This window comes from Electrona antarctica, assembly GCF_951216825.1.
Source record: "Electrona antarctica genome assembly, chromosome: 7".
NCBI classification, from domain to species: Eukaryota; Metazoa; Chordata; class Actinopteri; order Myctophiformes; family Myctophidae; genus Electrona; species Electrona antarctica.
Window position 1 is genome coordinate 27637381 of NC_136812.1, and position 27033 is coordinate 27664413.

Below are 27033 nucleotides of genomic sequence, written 5' to 3' on the forward strand. Positions count from 1 at the left end.
TCAACTTCTCCACGCGTCCAAAATAAACGCATGCCTCTCATTGAAAAAGAATTACGAAGATGTGTGAGTCGTTTCCCATCTGAAAAGGCCTCAACAGTGGAAACGGAGGACATGTCTGCGAAGTAATTGTCCGAGGGGGAGCATGTATACGATTAAGAGGAGAGGGCCATGTACTGACCCTTGGGGGGCGCCATAGGTGACAGGAGATGTGAATTATTGGCAGTTGTTAATGGAGATGAATTGATGTCCATCAGTGAGGTATGATTTGAACCAGGAGAGGGCAGTGTCAGTGATTTGAGGCATGAGAATGGTGTACATTTGTGTTAATCACACAAAGACACCAGAGCCCAACCCACCTCCCCCCCCCCAAATGTATCCATTTGTAACTCTGAGATTGTACAAATGTAACCTCAAAATTAACATGCATTTCAATCACATGCATTTCAATCGACACCCTGGTCTGTCTAGATTTTCTCTTCCCAGTCGTAGAATAGATCATCGATTGCCGTCCCACATAATATCTCCCTCTGCCTTCCCAGATTCGCTATCCTTACTGCATGGAGAACCAAAGCAAAAGACAGAACAGGAGGTGGAATACAACTCTCCGCTCAATGCACACAGATGTGATGTGACCAACGGCGTTCCCATCTGAACCCCACCCTCTCCTTCATTCATCACTCTCCATCACTCTCCATCACTCACACACACACACACACACACACACACACACACACACACACACACACACACACACACACACACACACACACACACACACACACACACACACACACACACACACACACACACACACACACACACACACACACACACACACACACACACACACACACACACACACACACACACACACACTTTTGTTTAGACTGGGCCAAGAGAAATGAGAGAGGATGAATGCGTGTGGGGAGTGTAAGGGGTCAAGGAGGCCTGAGAGTGAAGGAGAAGTAGAAGGAGGAGGGGTGTAGGGGTGGGAGGGTGTTGGGGTAACATGAACTCCCTGCGACCAAAACAAAGCCCCCGGCCAGCGGTGATATACGAATGGTGGCAGCTATCACGGAAGGTGGCAGGAGAGACTGACTGGCTGGAATGTGTTGTGGAGGGGGAGAGACAGATAGATAAAGGAATACAGACAGACGGAGAGAGACGAAGAGGTAGAGACTAGAGAGAGAATTATAGAGAGACACAGAGAGACATAGAGGGAGAGTGAGATGCTGGGGCGGCTCCATGACCAGGGAAGGGCGTAACATTGAGAGGAGTTGTGTGCTTGATTGGATGAGCGCAGTGTGAGGCAATGCAGAGATCTTCAGCTCTCCATACCTACTGTCTTGCGAGGATAAACATGGTGCACATGTTTGAATGACAGATTACTTTTTTCATAGTTTACAATTTAGACGTTTAGCAGACCCTCTTACCCAAAGTGACATATGACATACAAAGTCTAAGATCAGAGGGAAGCGGCATGAACCCTAGTGAATCAACAACAGGGATTTATCTAAATGGGCAAGTACAGATATAAATATTAGGGGATGAGGTTTAATTTCAAAGACCCCCAGTTTGAATTAGGCTACATAGACCCATTTGAGACCATTTTATTATATTTCACTGCTTGTAACTATGAGTAGTGACGAACAAACCATCTTGATTCTAGGAGTAGCATTTGTCAGTGGAATTGCATGCGAGCAGAGGATTCGGGTTTCTAATAAGTGGTAATGCAGAACACTGCGATTGTTCTCAACAATAAATGCTTAATTTATGCTTCGCTGTATGATGTGATGTACAAGCTTACACAAAGTGTTGCATTTGCGATGCTATTTTCGGTACAATCCAAGTATAAATCAGGCTTAGGGTCTGAAATATGCTTTTTGACTATCATCTTAGTAAATGTCCATGGGAGCGGGAGGTGGTGAGTAGACAAGACGAGGGTGGTAGGAGAAAGAACAAATGTAATGGTAATGGTAGCGATTTCCTGACCTAGATTATACGTGCATGTGTGTACTGTAAGTGTTCATATGTGTGAACATACTGTGTGAGCGCTCAAGAGACAAAGGGAGGGATATACATTTCTGTGTTTGTGCGTACTTGCATATGTTTACGGTTATGATCATATTATGTAGTAAGACCATTTAATACCAAATACCGAGTTCTCTGGTACAAAATAAAAGATTACAGAATGAGGCCATGCCATGGCAGGAGAACTGAGAAACCGGGGGTCTGTGGTGGGGTTGGGGGTTGGTGGCATTTTCTGGGTTTATGGTCAAAGACTATTTTCCCTCCCAAATCAAATGCAGGCATACACATGCAGTGCAGACACATGTGGTCTTTACATGGCAACATTGTACAGTGTATTTATGCAATCCGACACCTTGACAAATACATTGCAGCAGACAGAGCCAACATCAAAAAGTTCATATCCCTCTAATTTGTTTTGGCAGGATTTCAGATGCGGGGCTTGCGGGTTCTTTGGATCTTGAGGTTAACGTGCACACCTACAGCATACATACATCTGAACTGAGTGACAAGGGATGAGACTGTATAGACCAAGGTGAAGTCAGGATAGATGGTTAAGAAGGGCTTAACTGGAGGAAACTACTAAAACATGTCTACTGAGAGTCGCAGGCGATGAGATCAAAAGCAAAGAGTACTATTTGATCTTAGGTCATCATGAAGGATGTTTTATAAAAAAAAAAGAAATAGCAGAGCAACAGAGGACAGAAAAGCGAGAAGGGGAGAGAGACTGACTACAAAGACGTTTCCTTACACCTTGAGCTGCCACAGCTCATTATTTCCATTGCAGTTTTTTATTGCCCTTTCCTTTTAAAGATTTAACAACATGAGATCTTGACTTCTTCAAAAAGCGGTTGCCATGGAAATTGTTCTTAACTGAGTCACTCAACTGTGAAAAATAAAAGGAAAAAGAAATAAAGAATAAAAGAAAGAACTTAAAAATGGAGATGGATTCCATGGTTCAAATTGGAAGCAGTGCTGAGTGTGCCATCACAGTTGAGCTTTTAAAAATACCACAAATGTAAATTAATAAAATAGCAGCTGGTCTACAAGCTCACAACGCTCTCAACACGAGACATACATTGTGAGTATGTACATCAGCTATTTTCACAAAAAATTGTTGTATAGGATTTAAGTAGCTATCAAAAAGATAATTCATTGAAATGTGTCTTATGTCGAGTGAACGTGTGTGTGTGTGTGTGTGTGTGTGTGTGTGTGTGTGTGTGCGTGTGCAGCGTGTGTGTTAGTGTGTGTGTGTGTGTGTGTGTGTGTGCATGTGCGTGTGTGAGTGTGTGTGTGTGTGTGTGTGTCTCTCACCTGAGTTGAGGTCTCTCCCAGGGTTGAAGGCTCGGCTGTTGACCGTGGGGGACAGCCTGTCACAGCAGATGGTCTTGGAAACGTTAGTGTTGAAGTTGCCATCGAAACTGAAAAGTGACACACAACATAGTGACAGTTTAGTTTACACAGTATATCAAGTCCTTTTTGTGGCACACTTCTATATTTTTTTGTGTCAGCTGGTTGAACTGCCCGAGAATAAGGGAACCCAATTTTAGCCCTGGTAGTGGCAGAGCTTTAAGGACGGCTATGTCAGTTAGTGGGTCTGTCTGTTCAGTGTCAGTTCAGTGTCCACCACTGATTTGTTCAGTGTCCACCATCGGACGATTTGAGCCTATTTAATTTTGACAGATTGTCATCTGGATTATGTTTTCTTGGAAGAATTCTGCATGTCCGACCATTGTTTCCACATTCCTGCGTGCATCCCCTCACTAGTGCTGTGCAAAATATCGTATAGAAGATATTGATATGAGACTAGTAAATAATATTTAAGACAATATTATTGTCTTTACTGCATTACAGGAAACTTACCCAACTGTTAGATGTTCTGTTAATTGCCTTTACTCACTTAGTTATTACTAGAACTCGACCGGCCACAGGCCATACTGTACTGTAGCACACTGTGCTGTACTGTACTGTACTGTACTGTACTGTACTGTACTGTACTGTACTGTACTGTACTGTACTGTACTGTACTGTACTGTACTGTACTGTACTGTACTGTAGCGCATACACATAACCTTAGAAATATTGTTTTGGACATCAGGATGCAATGTTAATGGACTCACCTAAAACCACATACAGGTAGGCCTATCTATCTCCCAGACTCCCTCCCCATGCAGTCACTTATAGGAGTTTGAATGAATGTACAATTATGTTCAGGATGTAATTGTAGATGTGAGTGGAGTAAATGTAACAGACAACTTTTTGGGAATATGTAATTGTGAAAGATCAAACGTGTCTGTCTCACACTTATGCCAGTGATCACCCTCCCCTGTGCCAATGTTGGCACCCATGCCTAAGGTTCTAAGGTTGCCTCCCCCTGCTGTAGCGTACTGTACCGCACTGTAAAGTGCTGTACTATTATAATCAAAATGCATGAATAATATTAGGCGTAGCTGGAATTCCTTAATGTTAGTTGAATTTTCGGGAGAGCAACACTCTCACACTCGCAGCTGTTGAGTATGACCTTGTGCAGGCTCATCTTGCGCTGGTTACTGATGTTACACCTTTTGACATGTGGAGTTTTTGTTTGTATGACAACAGCGTGGACAGTGGACAAAGAGAGGCGTGTTGGCTTGGTTGAGACAAACTGTGTGACGTTGCTGGCGCTGGTGTGGGGGGCCACTAAGAGCGTGAGACACGGCACATGACGGACCCATAGATAGTATGCACACGTCGGAGCTGCTGCTCGAGCTGCTCTCCCGACGTGCTCTATAGGAGATGTCCTTACAACAATGAATTACGTAGGCGACGGCGTACTGTAGTAAATGGCGACATAATAATGTGCTTGTGTAGTGCGTGCGTGCAGGTCCTGCGTGCACACGCATTTACGGCTGGTGGGTGACACACACACACACACACACACACACACACACACACACACACACACACACACACACACACACACACACACACACACACACACACACACACACACACACACACACACACACACACACACACACACACACACACACACACACACACACACACACACACACACACACACACACACACACACACGTTATGATTACCGGGTGCTGTTGCACGAGTGAAACGCTGATGCTTGGCGGCACGTGTATCATCGGAAAGTGATGTGCGTTGTGTGTGTGGCATGATGTGTGCAAAATAGGATAGAGGCAGCCTAATCATAACAGATAAAACCAAATGCGTCCGACCGTCATCGTAGATATACAACACAGTGTAATGTGGTTTACTGCCGGCATTTTACAGTACATGTAATGTAAGTAGCAACACAGCTTGCGGTTCCTTGTAACATGTCCTCAAGAAAAAGCTTTAAAGTCGTGCTGAAACAACACATGCTGCATGTTGCCCGTGAACGCAGTTGGGTCACAATTTGCATATGCAGCTTTTAACAGACCATATATAATAGGCCATTTAACACATTGAATGACTTGAGTTTTGAGTGACAAAGTCATTATCGCAACGCCTCTTATGTGCATGCCCATACTAATACAACGCCTCTTATGTGCATGCCCATACTAATAGCAAAGCATGTGAAATGAATGAATTGGCACAGGGAGGGGGTTGTCAGGGAGGGGAGCAGCCTTCACCGCACTGCACCAAGCCTGGGTGCTTTGATCCCCAACACTCCCACCAACCCTTCCTTCAAATCCACAAATCCTTCATACATACACACTCACATATACTTACTCACTCAATACATACACAAGCAATGTGCTCAAGTATGTAAACATACACAAATGCATGCACACACATTGTCCTCGCACGCACATGCATCTACACCTGTCCAATACATCACTCACAAACACATCAGTGCTGTGCTCAATCACATCTCTCTCTCTCTCTCTCTCTCTCTCCCTCCTTGCAGAGCTAACACTGGCCTGGTTTGACTGACATGTACTCTGATGTTCAGGCGCCTTTAGAACTTCACACATTTAGAGTCCCATTAGGCCAAAGTCATTACTATTCTCCTTCAACCAACCCACTTTGCATAGCAGAGCCAGACAGGACTCTCAGCAAAATGTGTGCCAGATAAAAAATACATTTGCAAGCGCTTTGAATTCCACATCAAAAAACGAGAGCCCAAAATGAGAGAGAGAGAGAGAGAGAGAGAGAGAGAGAGAGAGAGAGAGAGAGAGAGAGAGAGCGAGAGAGAGAGAGACACACACACACACACACACACACACACACACACACACACACACACAGAGGAGAGGTAGAAGGATGATGAGGAAAGAGTTGGGGTTCAGTATCGATTCTGATCTCCCATGTAAATGAGGGTTTAAAAAAACATTCAAGACAAGCACGGTGTGTGCACACACATAAGATGTAATGAATATGAAACAAATGCAAATATATATACTTAATTTGTACCCCTGCCGCATTAAACTTTAAATAATGCTGCTATTAAATATGCATATCAATAATGTAACATACTTTAGGTATGCATGATTTATTACAATATATCCCATTGGGTACAGCTCTCCTTACATGAATTGGAATGATAATCCTTTAAGCAATTCAAAAGGAGATAACATCAGCATTGTGCCCTATAGAATCAGCATTTTGTCGTTTTGTCTGCGTTATGTCTGTTAGTAAATCTATAACCAGGACCAGGTAGACTTCATGATTCATTTTGGTGGTAAAATGGTCTCCATTTTACTTTGATGCAAGAAAAGCCTACAATCACGTATGTACTATGGAGCTCTCAGAATAACTGACAGACACCTCTAAATAAGGGTGCAAGTATCATGTTTAACACCCGATATCCAACTTCTGCTTATATAAGCCATTATATTAAGTCCCACTACATGGTAGTGGACTGGAATATCAACAGTGGAAGTGATCCTAAGCCATTCAAAACGCCCTGTGAGTACAATTACCTTGGAGAGGCATGCTGCTGCGTTCCACTATAATGTCAACAGTAATACCCCTTCAAGTCTTCTAAATCCCCCAGCGAGTACTGTAGTATAAATCCCCCAGCGAGTACTGTAGTATAGCAGCAAAGTGAGCAAACGGACTAGCTGCAAAGCTAAGAAAGAAAGAAACTTTGTCCAAAATGAGAATGTTTTATGTATTTATGCCTCCACCGGCAACAGCTGTGGCCGGTGGCATTATGCTTTTTGTGGTTGTCCGTCCAACGGCATGTCCGTCCGTCCATCTCATTCTTGTGATCGAAATATCTCAGGAATGCCTAGGCGTACAAACGTCCACTTAAAACTCTAAGGGGAGCTGATTAGATTCAGGTGGTCAAAGGTCATGGTCGCAGTTGCCTGCACAAAAACAAATTTCACCCACCGTTTCACACCTGTGATGGGACAATAAAGATGACAAGAAAGATTCTGATCTCAAGTCCACCCCATTCTCATGCAGTATCTCAGTAACACCCGGAGGGAATTTCATTACATTTGGCACTAAATGTCCACTTGGACTCAGGGATGAACTGAATAGAATGTTGTGGTCAAAGTCACTAGCCGAAGGTCATTGTAACCTCACAAAATACTTGCGTTAGTTTTGTGTTCCATTGCACAAATACAATTCTCATTTGTTTTGGTTTGGAGAACGGTTATTTTTGGCTCAATTTCTAAAAAAAAAGCTTGTTGAAGACGAGGTGTTTTGCACCTGTAATCCTGCTATATAATTTCAGCAATTCAATTGAGTTGCCTTCCTCTCTGCAGGTAGGAAAGCTCAGCAGCATGATAATGCAGTGAGAAGGAAAAATTGCAGATGGGGGTGAAAGGAGGTGGTGAAATGAAACGAAAGCTGAAGTTTTTGGCAACAAGTTTTTTTGCAAGCAAAGCGTCACAAAACCGCTGCCTAGGGAACATGGCCCCATACAGTAACTAGCTGCAATGTGTCTCCTTTCTGATGTCTCCTGGCCACCATGCTGCCTGTTCCCTCCTTTCATCCGCCCCCTGCTCCACACGCTGCCCTGCCATTCATTAGTATTAGCCACCAGAGAGACTGCAGGAGGCTCAGTGGGGATTTGGTTAGGGCTGTCAGGGTAGGGAGGAAGACAAGAGGACAGGAAGATAAGAACAGAAGAGAAACGGAGCCGGGGAGGGAAGAGAGTAAGATGGAAAACAAGAAGTAATGTCCAATTGCTGGCCACCTTCATACTGTACGAAGGTGTCAAATCAATGCACCAGAAATAGCCAACCTATAAGCTCACAACGTGTCGCAGATCTGATGTGTTGTCAGCGTATAGATCAGTTATTTGTGGCATGATGTGACACCGCCGTACGTACGCTGAAAGGCTCAATGCTGAAAGGTATAGAGGCAGAAAGTGAGAGATGGGGGGCAGTATTATAAGAAGAGGGAGTGATATCAGCTCAGTGTTTACAGCTGTTAAGGTCACTTTGACATACTCAGAGGTTTTAGAATATGTGCTTTCTCTTCACCTCGCTCTCGCTTTCATCTTTCATTGGCAAACACGGATATCATTAGTTAGTTAGCTGACTAAGCAAGAGAACCAGCTACATCCACAAGACTAAGTAAGTTGAGGCCAGCTGAAAGGCACTGGAACTTTGTTTAATTAATGTAAAGTGTTGTAAACCAAAACACACCTTGTTACTACTACAAGGTGCCAAAACCCAAAAAGTAATTATTTTCCCATTTCATCTCAGGAGTGATACGAGAGATTGTGTTGTTTCGCTCCTCTTGCATATCTTGATACGGCTTCTTTGGTTTCTCTGGAGAGTTTGTAGTTTTCTAAGAAAACGATATCTCTGGCTGTCGGGAGGAAACAACCTAACTCACTAAAGGGTGTTCAATAGCACTGATTTATGCAAAGAAAAAAAATCTAAAATGGAGTTAGGTGGTTTCCTCTTGACAGCAATATATTTGTTGATCGGCGGTGATCTCAAAGCACTGTCAGTGAGACATGCATGTTTCTGCCCTTCAGATGCCTGACCAACACTGCCATGCTGGTAATGTCAATTTCTCTGGTGCATATTTTGCATAATACTTCCATAATTACTCTATAATTAGAGATCCAGTTGAATTTTTGGAGTGTTCAAGCCATAAGCATGAAACAAACAAAAACAGATTTCCATGCTTTATTTCGAGACTCCTGTGTTATCCTTAGTACAGGTAATTTAATCATTTAAACTTCACGTACATGCAATAAAACTGCAAGAAATAAAACTATGCAATAAAACTATGGAATGCACTTCCCATCACAGTCAGAACTGCAGCCTCACTCCCAATCTTCCGCCGTAGTCTGAAAACCCACCTCTTCAGACTCCACCATGGCCCGTAGCACTTGCCCTAGCCTAGCCCCTTAGATAGCACATTATGTAGACTTAGATAGTATTTTAAACAGACTTATAGCTTGTTACGTAGACAGCTCTAGAATTGCACTTTATAGTACACATGTATAATATATTATATAGTATAGTATGTATAGTTAACATAGATACTCCACTGTTACGTTCTTAGTTTACGCATGATTCATGATAACTACTTTTTATATATGTGATGTATGCCATGCTTTTGTTATTGCTTAATGTAAGTCGCTCTGGATTAAGAGCGTCTGCTAAATGCCTAAATTGTAAATTGTATAATTGTACCGCGCAACAGTTTTCTTGAATTAGAAATATTGTTCAGATTGAAAGGTGATACCCAGGCAGCAGTTCACAACGAACACTAGAATGTGTACACACTTTTTATATTTTTTCAAACTTTTTTTATGCATGTACTTCTAGGAGCAAAAGTCTAGTCAAAAGACTTTCATTATGATGTCCATACTTTTCCAGGTCTGAAAAACAGTAATTCATAATTCTATACTTTTCTAGACTTTCCAGACCTGAGCAAGCACACTGAAAAGGACGCACTTTACTAGGCTGGGCTGTTCGTTCACTCTGGCTTATTTGGCTTGCCTGGGGACTGATATAATATTTTCCTCTCAACCCTAGCAGCCATCTCTACCCCCACTCCCGGGAGCTGGGCTGTGACAGCTCCCAAGTACATGTCTATCTCTTTTTACAACTGGATATCAACTGATCTTCTGAAATAGCAACCTGAAGATGTCATCATGTCATCCTAAAAATATTAACCTAAAAGAAAAGCCTATAAATACATGGATAGGATACACATAGTAGACTCATTTACACACACACACACACACACACACATAAACACCCAAACTATCACACACACGCACACATACGCACACATGCTATTTTCAGGTACAGTCTGACTGGTGATTAAAGCATACCAGCGCACTCGCGAGTACTGCCCTCAGTGGCCTCCTGGCGAAGTGATAGCCTTCTAGCGTGGCGGCTAGCTGATATGGATACTGTGTGAACCATCTGATGGCTGACCTGACTCAGACCCCCAGGAGCAGCTGATGACTAAGCCTAGCAAAGGACATGGCGACCTGGACAGGAGGACCCTTAACCCTGAACTGAGATAGTAACTATTGTACATAATGCACTTTTACAAAAAAGAAAAGAAAAAAAAAAGAATAAATAAATACAAAATAATGTCAATAACACATGTGATTGTTGCGACACTTTGATATGGCAAATGCAAGAATTAACAGTAGTCAATAGTATTGTTATTGCTTGCATTGACACACCTAAATCTAATACCCGCCATTATAAATTCCAGTAGCTGCAGTTGTGTTGCTTACATCACAGTGTAATTATTTATTTATCAGCTTGGCATCTTTATATCGAACTGTAGTTTGTAAAATTTACAGGAAGGCCAACTACAAAATCAGCCTGGGGTTTTATTCCCCTTCAAGAGGAGCTTTTACTGTGATGCTTCAGCTCAGGCTAGTAACAGTATGACTATTACTTTTATACTGTACTAAATAAATAAATCAAGGGAACAGGGCAAAATGTATATTCTACACATTACACACACACAGGAAAAGACCGAAGGAGTGAGAGAGAGAAAGGTGTGAGGGAGTGATGGAGGAAGAAAGAAATCACGGTGAGCAGGATAGAAATCACTATGTGCCCTTTTTTCCCCCCAGAGGATGAAGCTTTGATGTTCAAAGCTCCATCTATTTCAGCTGCGCGCGCGCGCACGCACGCACGCACGCACGCACGCGCACGCACACACACACACACACACACACACACACACACACACACACACACACACACACACACACACACACACACACACACACACACACACACACAATTTCTTATCGTCTGTACTGTGTTGTAAGAACATCATCCTAAAAGCCAACAGCCTAACTGCTATCATTACGTGGATGTGGAATACGGTGTTAAGAAGGTTCAACTCTGTTCCTGCAAATTATAAATCACAGTCCAGAATGGCGACTATTTAAATGTGTCTTTAGCGGTGCCTAATGTGTATGGGCACATGTTTGGAAGTGTGTGTGTGTGTGTGTGTGTGTGTGTGTGTGTGTGTGTGTGTGTGTGTGCGTGCGTGCGTGTGTGTGTGTGTGTGCACACACACACACACTATGGCAACCATAAATAAAATGTGTTACATGCATGATTCCATGCCCGAGGCATGGTAAGTTACAGGTGGCCAGTGGCCCTGTGCCAGCAAGCCTCTCTCAGTAGGACACAAGGGACGAGAGCTGACCTTGCGGCCCATGATGAGGTCTCGGCGGTAAGAACTTCACAGAGACAGATAGCAGGTAACATCAAAACCGCATGGGCAGAGAAGATAAAGGGGCAGAGGGGCGAGAATGACAGAGAGAGAGAGAGTGAGAAAGAGACAGAGAAGACAGCTGCTGCTGTGGAGATTAGGGTTGAAAGCAGCTCTCTCTCTCTCTCTCTCCCCCTCTCTCTCTCTCTCCCTCTATCTCTCCGAGGCCTTCTTTGAACTGTGTTCTTGCCTGCTGAAATGGGAGATAGAGTGAAGGCTGGAAGTACACATGTGCTGGCAATTTCTAAACTCCCACCACATGTGGTACTTCCAGCCCTAGATCCAAATTTGAGATATGTACGGTCTCATCCTTTGACACCGTCTGATGAAATCGTTTGTTATGTTGGGGCCTATAAATGTCTTAGATACCCTGAGAAAACACCTAAATACATACATAAATACGTTCCGTCTTCTGTTCATAATATACATTATAGCCGTCAGATTGGAATTTGTGATTTGTGACACTATTAGTGGGATAGTGCAGAGACCCAAGACACTGAGGTACGAAGCATGCTTGAACAATGTGGACATTTCACACATCTTTGGGTAAAAGAAATGTGTTACCTGGCGCGTTCGTAACACGTCACAAGCACGACCTGCAGCAGTTTCTAATACAGAAGACGCCATCTTTCTTCATTTGTGCTCTCTTCTGCCCTGTCTTTAACAATTTAACAGACTATAACTCAATGTGGGTTTATTTATTACCTCCACAGGGATATATGAACATACGTCGAACATGCACAAGCAGTCTGTGCATTTGCAGTACACAAGACAGATGCTGTCATTTGCGGTTGCCAACTTAAAGTATGTTTTGGGACACAAACAGAAAGAGAAAATGAGAGATAAGGCCAACTTACTCCATCATGGAGGCCGGTATGGAGCAGCAGTCCTGTATAGCAGTGAGTGGTGAGGTGAGATGGGCGGTGTATGAGGCCTCCACAACCTGCTTGTTCCTGTTCACCACGTCCAGGTAACGGTTAAACTTCTCACGGATCTTCTTGGCAAGCTGCAGGACACAAACAGAAAACGATTAATGACTACATGCTATTATTTTAATGTTGTTTTATGCTTTTGCTTTTATTGTTTTTCTTTATTGCTCTGTAAATCACTTTCAGCTGCATTTCATGTCATGAAAGGTGCTTTACAAATAAAGTTGTATTATTATTACATTTGTGGTGATATTTCCATTGATTTGGTCAACGCAATGTCTAACCCTGAAGTAAAGCACTTGTCTCAAGTGGCGATGCAGTCATCATTTGGCACTATTGTGAGGGCTTTACGGCGCTCACAACATGAGCTACCGCACATGGCGCACATGCTATACACAATCTACGTAAGTACATTCATGCATCTGGATTATGCTCACTCACAGCTATAGTGTGAACATGCTTGCTTGCATGCATGCATATGCATTCAACAGTGTGCACACTGTTATTTATGCATATTTGTGGAACTAAAGTGTACACACAGCATAGACATCCACGTGCGCAGGACCAGATACAGTGTAATGTTCAGAAATGAAGCTAAGAATAATCAAGGATGGCCAGAACTCAGGTCTGCCTAAGTGTGAAATCCATCACTGTTAAAAGCAGAACATGATGATGGATGTCTGTGGCTGGTAAACCTCTCCGCTTCCACATTGCACATGACTAATTAATTAAAGGGAAATTCTGGCCCACGAACGAAATGAAAACACAGAAACTGGCTTGAGGGAAGCTTAGTTTGTAGTTTTGAAGGGACGGCCCTTCTTAAAAACAGATGACGATCCCTCTTCCTAAAAACTGGTTTCACACAGGGTATTGCAGTGGCCGTGAATATTTCAATAATTTGTAAATCCTGCAAAGCTAAGAACGGCTTTTGAAAGTCTATTTCACAGAGGTGGTTGAACATCAAGTGGTTAGAGGTGATGCTAGTTTCATATTAATTGACCGGAGTCAGTCAAGGGTCTATACTAAGCCCCCGCTTTTTTCACTCCACACTTCTTCATGGCAAATAGCCGAGCTTGCAGATCGGCTCTTTTTGGCGAATGTTCGTCCCAGAATAGGGACGTGAGAGTTAATTTGGCCAAAGTGAAACAATTCTTATGGTTTCCAGTTTCCAATAATTATGAAAAATCTTTAAAAAAAAAAGATGAATAATAAATCATGTGAATACTACTCTAGGGTGCATTTTTCCTTTAAAAGCGTGGAAACCGTGAGCAGGAAGGAGAAAATGGCCTTTCTAAACAAAGGCGCTGGGCTAATTCAATCAGTGTTCACTGGGGCCCTTACAGCAGGCCCCTGGACGGGCATACATTACACCTCCTCTCTGAAGGAGTGAGATCTGGTTGAGCGCACATCTCAGGCCTCATTCAGAAAGGGTTCCAGCCTCTTGGGAGGCACTAATAACCAGCGTACCAGCAGCCCCCTTCGGGAGACATTAATAACCAGCACACCAGCAGGGCTTCACAACAGGTTCCTGTTCCTGCTCTCTGAAGCTAGAAAGCCCAAGAGGTCTTCCTACTCACATGTGCACGTATAAATTAAGTATTCATGAATTGTCCATTAAAGGGATATTTCACTTTAAAAAAAAACTTTGGTAATTTCATCATCTACTAAGGCTTACGTGAACACCCCAGACAGTTTTTAAGTCGCTCGATTCAGTATTTAGATATTTGATATTCATTTTAGCTGCCCCGCCCCCTTCCTACAAACCCATTGTAGATTCATCGAAAACACTGGTTCTTTTTTCTGGTGACTGATACTGCCCACATGAGGTGCTCGTGTGTTTTTCATATATATATATATATATATATATATATATATATATATATATATATATATATATATATATATATAAAATTTAGGAAAAGAATAAGGCCCCACAAAACAAATAAAAAAAGTTATTACAAATAAATTAAAAAGGGAATTAAAAAAACAAGAATGACTCGTGTCATAACTGCCAGGTGCAGCAAAGAGACTATGGATTTTATCTCCCATTGGCTTAAAGGATACGGCTTCATGTTGCAGCGTTCAGACTATGGGTTTTATCTCCAATTGGTTTAGAGGCGCTAGAGGCAGCCAATCATGAAAAAGTGTCCACTAGGTCCTCACAGAGCCGAAGAAGAAGAGAGTCGCGACACGCTTTGCCTTTGATCTCACCGCAAAGCGAGCTGCTATGGGCTATAGTTCCAAACATTGGAACTATCCCATTGAGATAGAATGAGCACTTCCGCATTCCATTGTTACAATGAGAGTGTCGTCACTCTCATACTAGATCACACTGGGTAAATACTGAATTAAGCAACTTAAAAACTGTCTGGGGTATTCACATAAGTCTGAGTAGACGATGAAATGACCAAAAGTTGTTTTGAAAGCGAAATATCCCTTTAAACATTAAGCTAAAAAAGGACACAAAGGACAGAGCTAAGAACACAAATCTCACTGCACGCAACTAAGAAAAGTGTTGATAGTGCAACACTCTTCTTAGTTGCGTGCAGTGAGATGTAGATTACATTATGTTGGTGTTAGAGAACTGCATCATCTAATTGAGAATGTATGCCTGGCTATGGGAGTAGCTGTCTATATCTGTGTGTGGGTAAACTGTATTTAGTTGCTGACAAACCATTACATGGAGAGTATCTCAGTTGAACCAGATTAAACTAGCAAACACTATTTCGCCTTGTTAATTACACAATAAAGGACTGTTTCCACAGAAACTGGAGCCCCATTGTCCAACTCCCATAATTGCTAGTGCCTACAAAAGTATGGTGTGAACCAAGAGCAGCGAAATGTGCCATGAACTGCTGACGGCCCATGCACCTAATCAGCCAGCCGCTATTTCTATTAGGGTTTAACAGGGGTTTGATTGAGGCAACGCCCAGACGTACTAGGCCTACTAACCCACCACAAGAGTTGCATACATGCATATGCAACCACACACGCACGCACGCACACACACACACACACACACACACACACAATGCAGTCACACACAAGGACATTACGAGGAAACAAGTAACAGACACGGCAATTAGCTTCAGTGGACTTTGCATTAAAGAGGAAAAATGACCCAGTGTTCAGCCAAGGACTGTTTCCATAGTCAAAAGGGTGGGACAGGGAAGAGAATAAAAGCTGGTGTGAGCAAGCCTGAACATTAACAGAGAAAAAAGCACTTAACATCTAGCTGTGCAAGTTACAGCTTAAGTTACTGCCTGCTATGCTGTAGCCAAAGCCATCCCTTCGGACCTACTCACCACAAATTAGCCACACTCTCCCAAAAACAGGGATCTCCTCTCTCACTGACAAAACCTACCCACTCCTTTGGCTATGGCTTGTAATGGACAGTAGGGTTGGTTTCAGCCACAGAACCAAAATGCATAGACCGGGGCCGGGCACCCTGTGTCTCGATGGTTTGGAGTGCATTGAGGTTTAAGCCCTGTCAGCCAACCTTAGACCACATCCATGTGTAATAGTGCTTTTGGTTAAGAAGACCAAGTCCTGTTTGGAAGAGCTTGATTCTGAACATGAATCATCTGAAGGTTTGCGTTGAGTGGTGTGGAATTAAAAGACTATTTGGGCTGACATGCAATCAGCTCAGTAGAATAGCTGAATGTATACAGAGTAGGTCATTTGTTTGTGTGTTTAATGCAATATTCCCACAATGACTGCAGCTGGCTTCACTGTTGCATTCATAATGTATGTGACAAATTGCAACTTGAAATCAACATAATTCCTACTACTTCACAGCTACAAATTAATGTCATCAAAAAAACATTCAAAAATCACTTCTGATTGGCCTTTTCCTTTGTCTTTTTTTTTTAGTGGTGCAACCACTCCAAGGAACAGCAATGTCCGTGTTAACCTATGTGACTGTGTGTTAACCTATGTGACTATGAGTACCAGTAGGGTAAAAAGTGGCGCTGTTGTGCCAGAAACAGAGAGAGAGAGATAGTGCTGCACTGTTGCCTGCTAATGAGAGAGAGAGGGGGGGGGGGGGGGGGAGAGAGGGGAGTTGCACCACTCAGTTCACACGGGTGTGATTTTTTTTAAATGACACACACACACACACACACACATGTAGCATAGGATGCCAGGCCATCCTATGCCCAGCTTTGTCCGTTAGTGTGTACCCCATAGCGATTATTTGATTGGCTGAGCAAAGTACGTATAGAGGATAATAAAAAGTGAGGACAGAAAATTGAGGACAGCACAGTGATTAGCCGGATTGGACGCCAATTGTGATTGGCCGGAATGTGATCATGTATGATGATAAGAACGCTTGGCTTATTATCCCCATCCCAATGTCTACACATTACACATATTGTACAGTTAATATAAAACCCTTTTATTCAGGCACCTTGCACGCTTGCAGCCACCTCTTTTGGCCATTAGAACCCGCTTACTCAACGTCACCAAAACAGTGACGCAGAGGCATATTTCAGCAGGTCACCAATTTCACCGTAACACCGCCATGCTGGCGAGTGGCCGATCTGCGACCCGAGACAGAGGGAGCGTAAGAGACTGACTACCGCAACAGAGAGGGACAGACACACAGTTACAAACCACTGTTCCCCTGCGTGTCTCCATTCAACAATCGCTGCCTGTATGCAATGCAACAGACATATGCTTATGCTGCTTCTACATCGGCCCAATATGTTTGTGTAAACATCATCTCTGCAGTTCATGGACATGGTGTTCAATTACTCCACATGGACCAATGTGTTCACTTGCAGCCGCACCAACTCACAACCCCTGGTAGCCTTATTCTGCATTGCAAAGGCAGATGAAGGCAGGCTACGCAAGGCTATGTCCAGACTAGGGGATAACAAAAACAGCGGACTGGATTTCCACCTCCTCCCCCCCAACAAATCGAACCTTGGCCCTTCCATACATAAACAGATATGAAGGCAACGGCAGAGACTGAGTGAGGCCCCATGTCATTACAGAGAGGCAGATGTCTGTGTCTCCCGTCACACTAATGAGTTTCCAGAGGAGAAACTACAGCAGAGAAGCCATCTCCACTGTAAAATCCTGAGAGTTCATTTCACTCTGTGAGACTCTGTGTTAAATGAAAACTCAGGATTTTACTATGTGTTCTCTGGACTTCACAACCACCCCCACAGTACTCTCCTAAAACCTCACTTCCTCTGTAGACACCCCGCGGATTGAGCCTAGCTTTGGCTGAAGCAAAGAGCCCCCATGCCCAAGGAAAGCCATGCCAAGTATGCCAGGGCTGACTTGTGAAGTGCCACCCACCTCAAAAAAGGGCTGAGGGCCCAGGGGTAATAGAATACATGGGAACTCTATAGACCGACCAAGGATGGTTGCAAGACCCAGACTAATTAAAACATTTCCTTTTCGAATGGGAGGAAAGAACAGGACCCTGGTGGGAATCAATCTACAGTCTAAGTGTTTTAAACAGCATTCTCTCAATTAAATGCAAATTACCATATGGACTTGTTATAATGCTTTCATCTCTGAAAGCATAGGCATATGCTTTATTTCGGATTGAATGAAAATCCCTATTTTAGGTTAAAAAAAAGTTAGGTTAACAGGCTATGCTGCTATAACAAAAACATCCACGAAACACTGCCACTATGCCAACTGAATTGCAAGGCAAGAAATGTTCTCACCCAGCCAAATACCCAACACACTCGACTCGTGCCTATGTACTTACACACATGTGCGCAGTCTGCGCACGCACGCACGCACGCACACACACGCACACACAGGAAATACAAACAAACACCAACCTGTCTGTACTTGCTTGTGGCTGTTTACCAGTCTGGAGTTCCAGTCACTCTTCCAAGATCCCCCACACACAGGAACTCATGCCCACAGTCACAGACAACCAAACATGTGCCTACTAGATGACATACTAGATACATTAAGGATTCATCAAACACCTGCCTGGGGTCCAGAACGGATATTTAGACTTTCGCTGCTGAATTCAAGCGGATGACAATAAATCATCCCATCAGATTGCAGCTCATTGTCTGAAGTGGAAATGCATTTATTTATTATTCTGACATTGTGGCAAGAGGAGTACCCTACAACCTAATGGTGATGCTCACCATGTGGCAATTAAGTCACTAAAATAATAATCTTAAAATGAACCAATGGATTTAATTTGGCATCGGTGTATAATATTTGTGGAGAAACATGATGCAACAATATCTCACAAAAGTGTTTCCACTGCTAAGACTAGCATTCTCTCCTTTCCGCCTCATCCTGTACATCTCAGTTCTGATGTTGTGAAACAGGCAAGAGAGGAGTAAAAACACAGAGAGAACTTCAAAGCCAATGAGACAGCAGCCATAGAATTTTAATAGACCCAGTATTTCTCTTATGGCTGCATTGGCTGGTTGTGTGTGTGTGCGTGCATGCTTGTAAAAAAGATGTGTTAATTGCAGCTGAATAGACATGGACACAGAAGCACACTATAACTAAATGACAGATGTGTGACACACACACACACACACACACACACACACACACACACACACACACACACACACACACACACACACACACACACACACACACACACACACACACACACACACACACACACACACACACACACACACACACACACACACACACACACACACACACACACACACACACACACTTTGTGACTCACCTGCTGCACTTCTGTCTCTCCATTGGATGTCTTCTCAGTGTATACAAATGAGTTGAAGATCCTCTGTAGAGAGAGCAGCAAAGGAAAGACAGTGAGAGAGAGAACAAGGTTACTTAAAACATCATGATGTAATTTAATCCGGTGATTCTCAACCTATTTCATTTCAAAGAGGCCCAGCATTATGTACACTAAGCTCATCCGATATGATTTTTATCTCAGAGAGTGAGCAAACGGAACCGAATTTGCACACTCTCAGAGTTGCAGACCCGTAAAAGGTTCATTTGGTTCCTTACTATATCCATCATTTAGCTGGGGACACCCTGGAACCCCTTTCGACCTGTAGGACCTGCAATAGCAAATATATGGAAATGCATTTCCATTTCTGACTCATGAATTTTTGGACTGCAGGAATGTGCATTCAGAATGTTTAGAAAGAATACATATTGTATATGTGTGAACTCTCTATCGAAATAAGTATCACACTGCGAAAGTGCGAGATTTTAGCAATACCCAGCCATAGCTCAGATACTGTGTGATACTGTGTAAGTTCATATAATTTCTTCAGTTCTTTTGCGATTATGCACATATTTGCGAGCCATTTTGTTCCCATTTATCACTCAGAGAATAAACAAACATGGTGTTTTGTCAAGAAACATATTAGATTCCTATAGAACTAAGAAATGCATGTATAGCATGCAAGAGTAATGAATGCACTCCTTAGTTAGCAAGCTGTGCTGAGTTGAATATTGGTATTATTTAAGACATTGATGTTTTTGCGCATACATATCTAAAAATGAATACAGTATATTTGGCTACGCGTTCACCATACGGTACATAATGGTAGCTCTGCTGTATAAAAACCTCTTTGCCTCAGTTGGTAAAACCTTGCCTGCAAGGTCAAAATGAATTAAGGCACAGTCACAGGTGTGATTTGCATAGCTCCGAACGGACAGAATCCTCCTTTTATTTTGTCCATAGCATACATGCCCATGTATTTTTGGATAAAAGTGAAATTGAACCTTCTCACGTTACCTTTGCAAAGAATGTCTACTAAATAAATTACAGATATGTTATTCATCCGACGAGAATAATCACTATTGACACCAAACAACACTATCAAACAAATGTGTCACCAGAATCAGATCTCCCGTAGTTTGAGTACTTTGATGTTGTTTTTCTTTTTTCATGTTTCACATAGAAGCACAGCGTAGCTGTAAATTAAAAATGTTCTATACATATATTTGTAGTTTGTTTTGTACCTCATAGAATTAGAAGGGCAATGATGAGATACAGCATAAACAGCCTTGAATGGCAATGGTCTGTGAATAAGCTGGGTTATATTGACCAAACTATTTATATCAGCCAACCAAGTGCCAAAATAAAAACCTGATACCGCAAAGGTGGAACCACGATGATTTAAATCAGCTTAAAACTGTTTCTAGAACTATACATCTAAACCTAAATGGATTGCTGACCATGTCCAATAGCATGACAAGAGGGGAAATAGATTTTCCTGGGACTGGTTCAAGATTTCGCCATTTGGCTTCTAGCCTGAAAGAATGTTTAAATGCCCCTCATTTGCATTATATGTTAAGTAAGAAATTGACCATTTGTGACATGAGGCCAGAAAAACAACAACATTCAACAACAACACACACCTTAACTGTTTGTTTACAGAACCACGTATGCACGCACGCACGCACGCACGCACCCCCCAACCCACACACACAACCTTTACACAGCTGGTCTCGGGGGTGCCATTGACTACTCGCACACATACACCCTTACTTCCCAAACATAGGGAGCAGTGCTTCGTGCCAGGTACAACCACCATAAAACTAATGTTTGCTTACAGTGTTATGCCAAATGTATTTATTGTCGTACGACAATGTCACACACTGAAAATAGCAGATCTACAAGCTCACAACACATCATGCATGCACTGCATTGAGAGGTTATATATTGACTATTTTCAAAATTGTACGATTTAGTATTTAAATCAGGCTTTAGGCAGAAGGTAGGTAGGTGTTTCACCGTGACATTCCCCACTGTTCCTTGGTTCCATGTTGCACTCGGTTCCCACTGCTTGTCCACACCTATTGTCAGAAGCATTCCAGAGGGGCTGAAATTGCCCAGAATGCATAGCATCGAGCTAACCTGAAGTTCACTTGCATTAGACCTCTATTTTGTTGCCATAGCACAACCCTCGCCCTCTTCAGTGGAACAGTATAAAAATAAAACAAAGCAGTGACTCATGCAACATAATCAAGGGGAGACTTGACTTGTCACGCCAAGATGGCTCTTCCCAAACATAAGCAAAGCCCATGGTTATAGGCAAAGCCCTTCTTGAAAGGTATTTGTTGTTGTTAAACAAATTAAAGACAGACATGGTGAGGGCAGCACATTAGCGGAGGCCCTACAGGCAGAATTTATGGAATCGTGCACTTTACGATAAATGAAATTTGGCACACAGTTAGAGCATGCCATAAGTAACATTTTTGGCTATAGGGCCATCGCAGATTTGTCCCGTGGTGACGTAAAATGACGGCCATTTGGCGGCCATTTTCCAAATGGCCGCCAAATGGCCGGTATATTACAAATGCAGGTTCTAGACCACCTAGGATCTTGATTCTTGTGACTAATCCCACATTTTCAAGGATAATAGTCAAACCATCAAACTGTGTAATATCGATGTAGTACTGACTGTACATGCTTTCAAACTGTGACATGTGAGAGTCAAGTGAGCCCAGGACATCAGCTGGCGTACTCCATGTACTCCTCATCAGACCCCCTTCCAGCTCGCAAACCAGCTCTGCCCCTGAGTCACCAGTACCCGGTGAGGTCAGAACACCAGTCTGTGTACTCTTACCCAGACCCCCTTCCAGCTCTCCAACCAGCTCTGCCCCTGAACAGCAGTGAGTATGATCCTCTGTTCCGATCATCATTTTGAAAAAGTTTACAAATGGGTCCCTGCTTCACTAGAATTTGATTAGATGCATGTCACCGTGTATTTCTATCTCCCCTCTCTCTGTTTCTCTTGCTCTGCATTCTTCCACTGCTTCATGGTGTGTGTGTGTGTGTGTGTGTGTGTGTGTGTGTGTTCAAACGCGGCTCGTTCAGACCGCGATGTGCTGTTTTTTATGTGTGTTTGTGTCATTATAGGAGTTGTTGGCGAACGAGATATACAGACCGATATGTTACCTCAATGAAGGAATATAGTAATAGACAAATGGCCAACAACTCTTACAAAAATCTAGAAGAGAATGAAGAGATTTATTTATCTATTAATACTAGGAAAGTCTGTCTGTTCTTGATCTTGCTCTGTGCAGCACTTTGGAACTATGTTTTGAAAAGCGCTATACAAATAAAGTTCATATCATAGTTCATATCACTGTGATGCACACGTACTTTTAGCCTAAAGGTGCCGTCGGTAAAATACAATGGTAAAATACATACAGGCGTCCGTCCGTCCGTCCATCTTACATAATGACATTAGCCTACTTTTGTGTACCAACCAACCCAACCCAACTTCCCAAGATCTGTTAACAATTCCCTCCCTATCAGTATTACATTGCATTACCCACAGTCCCACACTGTACATCATTTGGTGTTCATATATTCAGAACGGACTAGTAGATTCAATTCTTCATTCACTCAACGAGGAAGCCAATGAAGCGCTCCTTTGAATTCATATTTCAAGATAAGTTAGAGTGGAATGAGGACATTCCCTTTCCTGTGATAATTATATGACATGTTAGCGCTTAGCGGCCGTTCTCACTGCTGTTGTAGCCAATATACTGATCTGGTTTATTAAGAAATTCAAAATCTTTTGTTTATTATCTTAATGGGCCAAACATCCCTTTATTCATCATACTTTTATTACACTATTCATATTAATATTCAGGACTTTATATTTCTTTATAGTTTATTTTATTATTATTTTACCGTTACTACTAATAGACATATAGCCACCCAATACTTCCTCAGAGTTATTTACAAAAACACAAATGTAGCCGCACAGTTTACCATTCTGCGCCCACCTCAGTGGAAGGGAGTTCTCAAATAAACACAATGTAGCACTGAGCACACAAACAGAATGGCAACTGCTTCACAGCAAACATGTGATCAGGAATGTGTGAAGAGAGAAAAATAATGGGAAAGAAAGCCAAGAAAAAGAGAGAGAGAGGAAAACAACTTCCATTGGCAAAATGAATGGGATTTTGTGTCCTGGAAAAAAGAGAAAGGTAAACTAAAACAAGCTGAAAACTCCCACACCTAATTAGCTGTAGCTTAGCTGTCTTTTCCCTGTTTGTTGTTGGAACAGCTCTTGTGGTTTTCACAGCTACACGGCAGCCGAGGAGGAATGCCTGGCTCTGAAACCTGAGAGGCCTAAGGCTGCCTGGGCCACCATGGACTTGTGGCCTCTCCTGACCCATAGTCATACACTCGTGCATGCACACACGCGCACACACACACCCCCCATGGATTTTTGAGCCACATGTCCATACCCACAGTGCTCGACGTCTAGTACAGTGTAACAGACTACTGTAATCCATCAGCTACAAAACAGAGGCCACTTAGGCTACCTAGTACCTACACTGTATTTTCCTTAAGGTTAGACTTTTGAACATTGTCATTAGCCCAAATTATTTTTAGAGTACATTGAGAGTACATTGTTTCTGGAAACGTTTTTGTCTGAATAGCCTACTTCATTCAGACCTCACTCCAACCTCCATTTCGGCATCTTTATATACCCTAATGTTCTTATAAGGCCCATGTATTCTAAATAGGCAACTTGTTGGAACATTGACCTTAAAGGTAATTAGCCAGGCCCTGTCCCTTGATCTTAGAGCACTGAGGTGGGTCCCATTAGGCCAGTTATTAAATCTGACTTTCTCTGGGTTAATCCTTAACCACAGATGAGTGGCTGGCAGGAATGGCTAAACCCCAGCTCAACTTCATCCTATGATTTCTAAGAAGCATGTCTGACCCTGAGTCCATTCAAATAAAGCACTTGTGTTTTAGATGCTGAGATATTGGGTCAAGAAGCTTTTAGCATGTTTTAGAAAAGTAATTCCAATCCTTCAAAGAGCTGCTAGAGAAGGACTTACCACCATTGTGCTGCAAATATGGAGCAACACCTCCTTTCATTCAAGATAATGCGCAAGAAGTCCTGAACAGACCTAAGACTAATAATAATAATAATAACCAGTGGGAATGTGTGTGCATAATTTCACGGAACTCACATGCTCAAGATTTGAGACATTTTGTTCAAAATGGACCAATCCTGCAAACTTTGGAAGGTAATCTTAGCCAATCGTGATGGAATATGGGAAAGCGGACAGATGAGTGTTGATCACATGACTATGGAGATAGTGTATACCGATTTGCTTGATGTATGGATCAAATGTGTACGAGTAATGTGCAGAAATGTGTTTTGCTAAAATTGGCCTCATGGTGGCGCTATAACCGGCAGATGTGGCATTTCTTCCTCGGCCTGGTGGGAAAGTGTGTGCATAATTTCATGGAAATCGCACACCGTGTTAATGATTTGTGGCATTTTGTTGGAAATAGACAAATCCTGCAAACTTTGGAAGGAAATCTTAGTCAATGGGGATGGAATATGGGGAAGCGGAAAGGTCCATATTGATCACATGACTGTAGAGTCAGTCAAGTGTATACCGATTTGCGTAATGTATGGATAAAATCTGTACGAGTAATGTAAAGAAAAGCGGCCTCATGGCGGCGCTATTACAGGCCATTGTGGAAGAATTGGGGCAGAGGTTCGTCGTTGGCATGCAGGGAGTGTGTGTGCATAGACGGACGGACGGAGTGCAAAACATACTCTTCCTATGCCTTTGGCTGGTGGAGACATTAACGTATTAATAATATTAATAATAGCTAATAAATAAGCATATCAATATAGTTCTTATGAGTACCTGACATCTCGTTCCCTCTCCCCTGTAATACTTTATTTAAATGTAGTTATGCATCAGAGTTGCGCGCTGAAAATAGGCGATCTACAGTACAAGCTCTCAATGTACTGAATGAGCTTCTAGAGCAGCTATTGTAGGCACGTGACTCCGGCATGAAACTAAGTATAAATCAGGCGTAACCCACCTACAGTATAAGGGCTACAAAAAAGGCAGTAGTGCAATAAAAAGTGTTTAAACTAAGAACCAAGAATTCTGCAGAGCCCACACCACGAATCGCAAGAACACTCACACAGAAACGGGCATAAAAGCCAATTAATTGTGCCTCTTTCTTGGAGATCTCCGTCTGGCCCTATTGGGAATGTGGTAAACTACGGCAAGAGGCACTTTACCTTTTAAGTTACTCTTTTCTTCTCAAGTCTCCTTAAGAAAAGGAGAAATTCCTGATGGTGAAAGAAGATGACCTATGATAACTGCCCCAGAATGAGCTTCAATGAATTACATGTGTGTGTGTGTGTGTGTGTGTGTGTGTGTGTGTGTGTGTGTGTGTGGGAAATGGGACGTGAAAGATGGTAGCATACAAAGGAAAAATGTATCAGCAGGAAAGAAGGGAGGGGAGAAAGAGAGATAAGGAAGGAGGAAAAACTTGCACCAGCGAGAGAGAAGAAGGGAGTGAGACAGAGGGAGGTAGAGGAGTTACAGAGCATGAGAGGGGGGGGCTTAAACCTATTAGCAATTCATCCATCTTCAAAGGCCAGGGCAGAGCCGTGAGCCATAGCAATTTCACATTGGAACGGAGAGAGTGCACACGCACGCACGCACACACATGCACGCACGCACACACGCACGCACGCACACAATTAATCCCGTCTTCAGGGCTTGTTGATCAGTTGTCCAGGGACTACCTTTGAACCCACTGGACAGCATAATGGGAGCATCACTTGGGTGGGTCACACCTCAAATGATGCAAAGCTCTATGTTGTTGTGTGTGTGTTAAGTTAACAGCTTATAGTTAGAGAGCTAGACACCTAGCTCTCTAAGTGCAAGCTGTTAATCGTATAATCATGTCAGCAATTTGTGCACATGGGACCAGGTGTGTATATCATGCATACAGGTGTGCATAGCATGAATTAGTGTCAGTGATGCTCCAATCCGATTTAAATTGGTCGATTTTCACTCAAAATGACCCGATCAGTCGTACTCGTTGCCAAATTAAATGATCCAGAACACTGATCTTCCGTTAAGGCAATGGTACCAACCACAAGTGAATCGTTCCAAAATACTGTAAGGTTTGTTCTTCCCTTGGAACATGATGCTTGAGGCAGGCAGATTTGTGTTAACTAAACAATTGATTTTATCTATCAATATTTTAAGTGTCACTCGTATGTGCACGTTTCAGATGCAAACCTCAGGTTTGTTGTGTCCTGCAGCTGTTCATAGGCTGACAGGCAACCCTGCCTTTAGCCTGGGTGCCAGGCAGTAGCTGCACAGTGCACATTGATACAATGTCAAACTGGTGTTTTTCCTCAACCCGCACCACAGACCAATCACTCAGAAGCCACGGTTCCATTTCAACCTTTCATATCCCGCCTCCTTGGAGATTAGGAGACAGTCCAGACTGAGTTGCAAAATGACATTTTCAGATCCACGGAACGCAGCAAATCAGGCTGGAACCCAGGCTAGGGTTCCATACAAACAAAAACAGTTTAAATGCTGAAAACACCTGGGACAACTATTGCCGCTTCCTACCATGCTGCACACATTTCTCCAT

At 42.7% G+C, this 27033-nt stretch overlaps 1 protein-coding gene across 2 annotated transcripts in view; it reads right to left on the reverse strand.

The window, feature by feature from the left end:
- The window catches only part of cachd1 (cache domain containing 1), a 106201-nt gene that overhangs the window by 46719 nt on the left and 32449 nt on the right, over positions 1-27033 (reverse strand). For both annotated transcript variants that reach the window (XM_079504937.1, XM_079504936.1), the window contains exons 2-4: positions 19330-19392; positions 12561-12709; positions 3343-3449 (exon numbers count right to left, since the gene is read on the reverse strand). In XM_079504937.1, coding sequence (XP_079361063.1) covers positions 3343-3449; positions 12561-12709; positions 19330-19392 — 319 coding nt within the window. The remainder of the gene's footprint in view (positions 1-3342; positions 3450-12560; positions 12710-19329; positions 19393-27033) is intronic.